General features: G+C 39.8%; 1 protein-coding gene across 1 annotated transcript in view; it reads right to left on the minus strand.

Annotated features, from left to right (window-relative positions):
• Positions 1–6,556, minus strand: part of Pacs1 (phosphofurin acidic cluster sorting protein 1) — a 62,177-nt gene extending 55,621 nt beyond the window's left edge. The window contains exon 1 of the mRNA XM_033756858.1: positions 6,469–6,556. Coding sequence (XP_033612749.1) covers positions 6,469–6,525 — 57 coding nt within the window. The 5' untranslated portion in view covers positions 6,526–6,556. The remainder of the gene's footprint in view (positions 1–6,468) is intronic.
• Between the last annotated feature and the right edge of the window lie 3,934 nt (positions 6,557–10,490).

Below are 10,490 nucleotides of genomic sequence, written 5' to 3' on the forward strand. Positions count from 1 at the left end.
TGATTTATTTCACTTAAGAGTATCGTTTCGCCAGGCGTGGTGGAGCACGCCTGTAATCCCAGCACTCGGGAGGCTGAGGCAGGAGGATCACTGTGAGTTCGAGACCAGCCTGGGCTACATAGTGAGTTCTAGGTCAATCTCAACTACATAGTAAGAACCTGTCTCAAAAAAAAGAAAAAATAAATAAAAAATAAATAAATAAAGAGTATGGTTTCAAGGTGTATCCCTTTAGTTATAAATTCCTCAAACTCATCCTTCTTTATGGCAGAGTAGTACTTCACTATATATAAAAAAACACATTTTATCTATTCATTGGCTGATGGGCATCTGGGCTGTTTCCAAGATTTAGCTATTATAAACTATGCTGCTATAAACATGGGTGTGAATGTATCACTATGGTATGATGCTGTCACTCTTCCACCCAGCCTGCCCATCTCTCCACCCCTTGCCCTAGGCAACCACTAATCTTTAGGACTCTATAGAGATTTCCCTGTTCTGGGCATTTTACATAAATGGAGCCATAATATGTGGTCTTTTGTTGACTGGCTTCTTTCACATATTAGCATAATGGGGCATGCAGGCATGCAAATGTACGGGTGTGTATGTACACATGTGACTGTGTTTTAATTGCTGGGGGCTGAACACAGGGTATGTGCATGCTAGGTAAGCACTCCACCACTGAACTGTATTCCCAACCCTTTAGCATAATGTTTTGAAAGTTCACCTGTGCTGTAGAATGGATGTACTTCATTCTTTATGGATATACCATATTTCATGTATTCATTCATCAGTTGCTAGACTTTGGTTGTGTTTTGGTTTAGGTCTAAACTGTCCCCCCAACAAATCTCATGTGTTTGGATGGTGAATGGCTCGTAAGAGTGCTATACTCATCAGTGGATTAGTCCACTGATGAATTTATAGTTGAGTTGCTATTAGGATGTGGAGCCTGGTTGGAGGCAGGTCACTGGGACATGACCTGGAAGGGTATATTCTTGTCCCTACTTCTTCCCTTCTCATTTTGCTTCCTGGCTGCCATGGCTTAAGCATTTCCTCTGCCATATCCTTCTACCATGTAGCCAATCAATCATGGACTGAATCCTCTAAAAACCATGAGCTAAAATGAATCTCTCCTCTAAGTTGTGGGTGCCATGTACTGTGTCCCAAAAGTGACTAATACAGAAATGAGGTACCAGAGTTGGGTTGTTGCTATAACTGTACCTGATCATTGTGATTCAGAAGCCATTAGAACAGCATTGTGGGAGGAATTTGGAAAAGTTTGGAGATTCAGGCTAGAGAAGTTTTAGAAAGTTGTGAGCAGTGCTTAATGTGTGATACTGGTCAGAGCTTAGAAGATCAGAATGCTGAAAGAAATATGGAGAGTAAAGGCCATGCTCATGAGGGAATGAGGACACTATTGGAACTGGACTAGAGGCCATGAATGTTTCATTCTGATAAAGAATTTGTCTACATCTTGTCCATATCCTAAGACTTTGTGTGTGGCCAAATTTAAAGAGGATAAACTTAATGATCTGAAAGAAAATTTCAAAGAAGCTCAATGTTCAGGCTGTGGCATGGGTACTGCTGGCTGCTTTTAGTTAGATCTACAGTGAGAATCAGGAAAAAAAAGCAGAAGTAAAACAATTGAAAGTTTGTAGTTTCATCAGAGAGGAAGCACCTGCAAAGCTGGGGACTAAGACAGCATGGTTGCTGAAAAGATTAGTATTAAAAGGAAGCTAAGAATCTTGCATCAGGACAATAGGAAAGATGGCTTGAAGACATGTCAAGAATCAGCTCCACAAATCTCGGACTCAAAGATTCAAAAGTATAAATCTTTCATTTGAGAAGAAATTCCCTGGACCCCCTGCTTGAGAAGGGGTGCCAAAAGAATTGGTTCCTCAGGATTTATTTCACTATGCTCAGCCATCCAGGTATTCAGAGGCCACTGCCATAGGTTCAAGGAGGTCAAGCAATTGCTTGAGCTGGCAGCAGACCCTGGTGTCACCCATGGGGTGCTGGTTTTATAAGCACACAGAATGCAAAAGTTATGGGGTCAGGAAGGCTTCTACCCTAGTATTCAGAGGAAGACATGAGAGGCCAGACAATGTGCCCCTGAGAGAAAAATGTGTGAAGCTGTGAGACTGAAGCAAAGTGTAGTGGAGGCCCTAGGAAGTTAGAGATGTCAACAACGCAGAATATTTGCTGAAAAAAGCCACAGGTAGTGAGAAGATGTGGGTGGCAACCAGGAAAACCATAGGAGTGGGGCTGCTCAAGTCCTCTGGAGCACATATCTGGTCCATGTACTGGACATGGAGCTATAGGACTTAATGTATTCCCTGCTGGAATTTGCTCTTTGTTCTGATTCCTTTCTATCCCTTCCTTTGGAAGGGGACAGTTTACCCTATACCACTGTATGCTGCAAGAATTTAACTATTTTTTATTTTTATAGGGGTTTACAGCTAAGAGCTTATCTTGTATCTCAAAATACCACTCTGGACTTGAACTTTTCAGCAATGCTGTTAAGACTTTGGTGACTTTTAGAGAGGGACTTAAATGCATTCTGCATAATGAGATCAACACAGCCTTTTGAGGACGAGTAAAATTATGGTTTAAATCTAAACTGTTCCCCAAAGTCTTATGTGACGGGGTCACAGGGGCATCATACTCATCACTACACTAGTCCACTGATTAGTTTATAGCTGACTCGTTTTTAGGATGTAGGGCCTGGTTAGAGGCAGGTCACAGATGCATGACCTGGAACAGCATATTCTTGTCCCCAGCTCTCTGCTTCTAACTGCTATAGGTTAAGCAGTTTTCTTCTACCATGCTGTTTCTGCCTTGGAGCGAATCAATCATGGACCAAATCCTTTAAAAAACATGAACCAAAATAAACTTCTCTTTCTCTAAGTTGCAGGTGTCACCTATTGTGTCCCAGTAATAGAAAAGTGATTAGTACAGGCTGTTTTTACTTTTTAGCTATTGTGAATAATGCTGCTATGAACATTTTTTGTATGCCAGGTTTTATGTTTTCGTTTCTCTTAGGCATGTGCCTAGGAATAGAATTCCAGGTCATAAAGTAACTACAACATCTAGTACTGGACACTGAATCCAGGGCTTTTACACAGAGCTACATACTCAGTTTACCCATTCCCCCACCCTCTTTAGGTTTTTATTTTTTGAGACAGGGATTCACCAAGTCACTAAGTTGCACAGGCTGTGCTTGAAAAATCCTTCTGCCTCAGCCTTCCAAAGTGCTAAGATTACAGATGTATGTCATGCCTGGCCTGTACCTTTTCAGGAACTGGCAGACTGTTTTTCCAAGTGGCTGTTCTATTAAACATTTCCAACAGTAGTGTCTGAAGGAGCTAGCCTGATTTTACATTTCTACAAGTCTTTTTAATGTATGGCTTAACAGAAGACAGGCAGAGTCTCATTCCTCTTTCTGTACTCAGTTTGTTGTAAAATATTATTTTGTCGAGTATATGAAAAAAAATCTTGACTCAGAGATACACAGCTGAAGAAAGAAGCATTTTAATGCCTTTTAAGATAATTATAGATGATTATTCTTTAACATACCACCAAAACTCTATAAGTGGCAGAATCTTAAAGGTTACTTGAAAAGTAGAATTCTAAACCAAATAAACAAGGCTTTTGTGCTTATACATAAAAACTGAATCAATTAACAGAAAAAAAGAATATCAGTGGAAAGAGTAGGACATATGAATGAAGCTCTAATGATAATTTCTCAGTTTTGATAAATGTAGCATGATAAAGAAACTTGAGAACAGCTGGAATCATGAGCCAAAATCAACCTTTCCTCCTTTTAATTTGATTGTCTGTTATGCTGTTACAGTGACAAGAAAGCTGACCAGCACATGTGGTCGAGAGTGTAATGACTGCTGGTATGTTCTAGAGGATTTGGGTTTTGGTGCCAGGAGCCTTACCCTCTGTTGCTCTTGTACAGAGAGGGCCGGGCTGGAGATTTAGCTCAGTGGTACTGCACCTGCCTGTCAAGTGTAAGGTCCTGAGTTCAATTACTGGTACAAGAAAAAAAAAAAAAAGTTCTGAGCTCCTGTACCTTCTGAGAAATGTCTTAAGATCTCAGGGTCTATGGATTGCATGTTGAGCACGGCTGCTGTTTTTTTTGTTTTTTTTTTTTTAAGTGGTGCTGCTGGTTGAACCTAGGGCCTTATCCATGTTAGGTGAGCACTCTACCACTAGGCTACATCCTAGTCCTAAAGCTCCTTAAAGGTAAGGAATGTTGTCTGTTTTGTTCACTGCTGTATCCCCTGTGCCTAGACAACATTTATTAAATGAAAGCAGGTGTAGTGATACATGCCTATAACCCTAGCACTTGGGAGGCTAAGGCAGGAGGACTGCTGTAAGCTCAAGGCCAGCCTGAGATACATGAGTTCAAGACCATCCTGAACTACACAGTGAGACCCTGTTTCAATAAAAAAAAGTACTTAGGGCAGAGGATTTAGCTCAGTGGCACTGCGCCTGCCTTGCAAGCACAAGGTCCTAAGTTCGATCCTTGACATTGGAAAAACAAGGTATTAAATGAACGAATAAACAGTTTACTGCATAAGTAAATGTAATAATATCTGTAATTACTTTCAGCTGCTTGGAAGTAAAAAAAAGAATTCAGGATACTTGTAGTTTTGGTATAATTTAAAATTTTATAAAATGCTAAATATTTAATCAGGAAATAAAAGAGATTATTTCTTTCAGAAAAAGCATTTAACTGCAGGAGTGGGAAAAGCAGCAGGGAATGTTGAAAACTATTCCAACAGTGTGTGCATTGGAAAGCAACAGCCTTTAGTGAAGGAAACACTCCCTGGAAACTAGAACATTGCCTGTGACCTAGAAATGGGGAAAAACCAGGAAAGGAGGATAAAATATAAAAGCTGCTACTTCACATCATTTCCCACACTTGTTTTTCCAACCCATAGTGTCTGGGAACATTTCACAGGGTTTGGACAAATTATGTACAAAATAAACAGAGAATCTGAATATAAAGTGGAACACACAAGAATTCATAAGTAACGAGAACATTTTAAATTTTGAGGACTAAATTAAGATAATGTATTTATACCAGAAAGGAATCGAAGGACCTCAATTTATGATTTTTCATGAGTTATAGATACGGACTTTATTCAAACCAATATTCAAACAATAAACTGCTGCATAAAGGTGAGGTAGCCAGTAAGTATTCTGGTTAGTATGGAGTTACCATGTAGTTATTTATTGTTTTTTAGTGAATAAAATTCAGTAAACACACCATCCTCAATCTGAAGAATTCAGTCAGTATTTAACACCTGCAGAGACAATATGGAATCTCACCAAGTTCCAGGAAGTCATCATTAGGAAGGATTATTGGTTAAGGAAGGGTTGGGAATAAAGTTTAATGTAACATAAATTACACACTCTTTGGATTTAGTCCCAGCTTTGCCACACTTAGTAATTGGCTGGCAATAGGTAAATTCCTGAATGCTTCTGTCTGTTTGAGATAAGGTTTTCCTATGTAGTCCAGGCTGGTCTCAAACTCATGGCAATCCTCCTGCCTCAGCCTCCCAAGTGCTGGAATTATAGGCATGTGCCATCATGCCCAACTCTGAATGCTTCTATAAGTTACTTTTCCCCTTCTCCTCCTTTTCTGAATTCAGGAACAATTAAGAATATAAACATTAGGGCTGGGGATTTAGCTCAGTGGTTCGGTGGCCTGCCTTGCAAGCGCAAGGACCCGAGTTCAATCCCCGGTACAAAAAAAAAAAGAATATAAACATTAGGGCTGGGGATTTAGCTCAGTGGTTCGGTGGCCTGCCTTGCAAGCGCAAGGACCCGAGTTCAATCCCCGGTACAAAAAAAAAAAGAATATAAACATTCGTGAAATATTTTGATTTTCTTGAAAATACTGAATCAAGTATAAGAAGTTAAATGTGAGGATTACTCAGAAGTTAAAATATCCCAGCAGGGCTGGGGATTTAGCTCAGTGGTTCCGCTGCTTGCCTTGCAAGCACAAGGACCCAAGTTCAATCCCCGGTCCGGGGTGGGGGTGGGTATCCCAGTAAATTGTCACATTGCTGAGTCTAAAATAATGTTTTTTCCATTCTATGAAAGTCCTCCAAATTGGTTCGTACAGCTAAGATTGAAACTGACACTGGCCACCATAGTTACTGCTGAGTAATTTACAAAACACTTTAGCATCTATCTCACTACTGTTATGGAGGTCGGGCAGGAAGGACCATTTCTGTTCTTCTGATGAAGAAAGTAAAGTGTGAAGAAACTGAGTGCAATAACAAAGAGGCAGAACTGGGACTTGGCAGGTTTTGAGAGCTCAGTCATTGCTCCAAGACTACTCCTTCTTTATGAAGTAATGAGAGAGAAGTGGCTCCTGGGAAGTTTTAAAGCCCCAAGAGTAGGGAAATGGCTATCCAGCTTCCTGGGCCCTGAATGCACTGCTCCTCTCACCTGCAGCTTCACAGCAATGACCACGGAGTTAAGATCTTTGTCCATTTCTTTTAGCATAATGAGCTTCTTCAGGGTCAAGCTGAACAGCCTAGAAAAACAGAGAGAAAGAAGATCCTGTCAAATATAAGTAACTTGTGAGAAAGTGACAGCCTGCTGGGGGAACTTGTTCTACCTGATATAAGACTGTGAGAAAGCCAATCCCAACCTATGTTCTCCTCTCTTAGTAAAAGAATGTCCCTTTTAACTTTTATACTTGGTGAATGTCAAAAAGGGTTATCACTCTATGAATTTCTATGGATAACCATTTATCTCAGGACAAAACCAACATACAAGCTGGGCATGGGGAGGTGGATGCACGAGGACTGACAATTTAAAGCCAACCTGGGCTACATAGTGAGTTCAAGCCTGGCCGGGGCTATATAGTAAGACCCTGTCTCAAAAACAAAGTCCAAAACCAACACATATTTTCACTCTTAACAAAAGGGCAGTTTCAGGGGGAGGGGGGGGGAGGAGACCAGGAGAGTGATCAACATGGTTATTTGCTCAACTAGTTCTTCCCCTATCTGCTACCTAGGCACACCTGAAACATTAACACATATGAATTTTAGCACCGTGGAGAAATCCACACACATACACAAAAGAAACTATTTGGCAGAACATGATTAAAATAGTTACGAATTTGATTTCAGTTGAATTTTGGCCCAGAAAACCTTCAGTGATACAAATCAAGAAACATATGGAATTAATATGAGAAAATGAAAAATAATATAAACAAAGTCTTTGTAGGTAGTGAGGGAGGAAGGGGTTTAAGGCAGGGTAGGGGAATGGGAAAAAAATAAGAACCAAGGTTGATTATGTAAAGGTATAAATTTCCAACAATGAATGTCATTATATTGTATACATTAAACATACCAAAAAAAAAAAAAAAGACAAAAGAAAAAAGAAAAAAGAAAAAAGAAAAAGAAAAGAAAAGAAAAGAAAAAAGAAACTGACCTTAACTAAAAGTGATAGGACTGTCTTCCCTTTGGAGTCTCAGAGATACCCACTGGCCTTGACTGTGGCCACCCTGTAGCAGGGTTGCCCTTGGGAGAACGACTCTGGGCTCTGCCTTCCCACTTTGGGTTTGTGTGGTTCAGGTCTTGTAAAATCTTCTCCTTTGTTCTGGAGATTGGAAGACACCTGAGGGATTCTGCAGACCAGAGCAGGACAAGGCCTGAGAATCAGATTCTTAGCAATGTTACTTTTGTTGTTCCATCTGATCTGTGTCCATCTGCACTCTTGAAGCTCAGCCACATTGAAGACACCAAACTCTCTACTGCCAGCCTCTAGACAGTGTCTCTTCTGTGAACCAACACTCCTATTGCTGTCAGCCAACTAGCTAACATCTCCTCAGCCAGTGTCAGAGTTTCTTTACGGGGCTCCTGGAAAGGCCCCTCAATATGCCTGCAGCCAGAGCCACTTGGGTTCACATTCTTACTTCCCAAATCTGCCCCATCTGTTTGCAGTGCTGCAGGTCTCTCCCTTCCCTTTATAAAGAGATGTGCTGTGGCTCAGGAATTCTAGCTCTGCTAACACCAACAACATCATTACAGCTCACAGTTGGTGAGTAAGAAACATCCAGTGGTACCTTGGTACTCATTAACTGGATCTAGCTGGTGATAGTGGCATAATTCTGTAATTCTAGCACTCTGATAGGCTGAGGCAGGAGGATTATGAGTTTGAGTACAGGCTGGGTGACTTAGTGGCTCAGCAAGACCCCACCTCAAAATAAAAAATGGCTGGGGATGCAGCTCAGTGCCTCAGTGTGAAGGTCCTGGGTTCAATCTCCAGTACATGGGGATGGTGGGGAGAGGCAGAGAGAGACAAGACAGAGACTCTCATGGAATTCACATTCTAGTGAAAAGAGAGTCAATAATCAATTGATATAACAAGTAAATTATGTAGCAGGTTAGACTGTGCAAAAACAGAAGCAGGAAAGGGGGTTGTGAGTATGAGGCCCTGGTAGCATGGAGAGTTGTGGGAGGGCTTCCTGAGGATCTAACTCTAGGTGGAGGTGAGACAGCACAAAGCACAGGGCCATGCCATCCACCAGGGCTTTGTTAGTCAGAGTGACAATTTGACTTTTACTCTGCAATAGATGGGGAGTTACTGGTTTTAAGTGAGACAACTGATGTGTTTTACATTAACTGGATCACTCCAACTGTGCAACTAGGATAACATGGGAAGCAAAGTGAATTGGGGAAAGTTGAAAATTAGATGCAACTGTAGTAATTCAAACAACAGACTACAGAGGTCTAGGAAGCGGTAGTGGAGATATATAAAAGATGAATTCTGGTTATACTGTGAAGATACAAGTTAACTTCTGGGTTTCTACCCAAGCATCTGGAATGAGATCACCATTTGCTGAGATTGGGAAGACTCGGGGTAGAGCAGGGTTGGGAAGTTTAGGATCAACAGTTCACGTTTGAGTATTTTAGATATGAGTGGAACTACTGAGTAGAAAGCTAGACATATACACCTGTTTCTGGGTGGAGACATCAATGTAGAAATGTGGCATAAAGGTGGAATTTAAAGCCAAGAAGCTGGATGAGATCAATCAGAGAGTGAGTCCACAAAAAGAAGAGAACCAAGGATTGAGCCTGGAACACTTCAGGAGGGGAAGAGGGTGATGCCATAGAGACCAAACACTTCAGAAGCTGAGTGAGGCAGAAGGATCACTGTGAGTCTGAGGGCAGCCTGGGCTACATATAGTGAATTAAAGGCCATTCTGAACTATACAGCGAGAGCTTGTCTCAAAAAAATTTTAAAAAAAGTAAAAAGGAAAGTGAAATTAACTTTAATATTTTATTTAACCCAGTATATAAAAACATTACACAACATATTAAGAACATATGTAAAATGAAATATACCTTGATAATTTTTTTTTCTTTTTTTTTTTGGTACCAGGGATCAAACTCAGAACCTTGAGCTTGTGAGGCAGGCGGCAGCACCACTGAATCCCTGGCCCAATAAATAATTCTTTACATTACCCAGGAGTGCAAATTTACATACTAGTAGAAAAATCAACTAATTCATCAAGTTAACATATTAAAAAGAAAAAAACACAATTATCAAAGTAGGTGCAGAAAAATTTCAAAAATCTAATATTCTTCCTGATTTTTAAAAGAATCTTAGCAAAATAGGAATAGAAAGGAACTTTATCAATTTGATAAAGGGTGTTAACAAAAAAAATCTACAGGTAGCAGCAAAGGACTGAATGCCTTTAAGATGAACAAGGTAAGGATGTTTACTACTCTCCTTATTTTTACTCAATATTGTAATAGTTTCTAATTAATAAAAAAGGAAAAAAATAAATGGAAGGTTTTCAGATGGAATAAAGAAGTAAAATTGCCTTTATTTTCAAACAATATGATAATCTATGTAGGAAACCTGGTGGAATTTTCAAAAAATAGAATAATGAGTTTTTTTTCCTCTCTCATTGAGTTTATTGGTACATTTTAGGCATACAGTATAGTTACATTCATCATTGAGATCTTGTACCTTTACATGACAAGTCTTGGTTCTCATTTTTTCCCCTTATCCCTGAGAATAACAAGTTTAGAAAAGTTAAAGGGTACAAGCTTAACAAGACAGCAGGAGTCCAAAGAACTCACAAAAGGAATCCCAGGTTATTTGGCTTTAAAAAAAAATCCCCAAAACTTCCTCTCTTTAAAGAGATTTTGAAAATATAGTGATAACCTGTTATTTATTTTTTTCTTTTAAAACTCCATTTGGAAATTTTAGTCAAGTTCATCACAAATGAGACAAATGCAGAAAACCAGGTGTGGCGGTACATGCCTGTAATCTCAGCACTGGAAGGCTGAGGTAGGAAGAATGAATGGGCAATTTAGCAAGATCCTATCTTAAAAGGAGAGGCTAGAGATGTCGCTGAGTGCAAAGGTCCTGAATTCACTTGCCAGTACCTAAATAAATAGATAAATAAAATGAATATATATTCATATTTATAAATACACATTTATAAA

The sequence above is a fragment of the Fukomys damarensis genome, unplaced genomic scaffold, assembly GCF_012274545.1.
Source record: "Fukomys damarensis isolate Sample0158 unplaced genomic scaffold, DMR_v1.0_HiC HiC_scaffold_27, whole genome shotgun sequence".
NCBI lineage: Eukaryota > Metazoa > Chordata > Mammalia > Rodentia > Bathyergidae > Fukomys > Fukomys damarensis.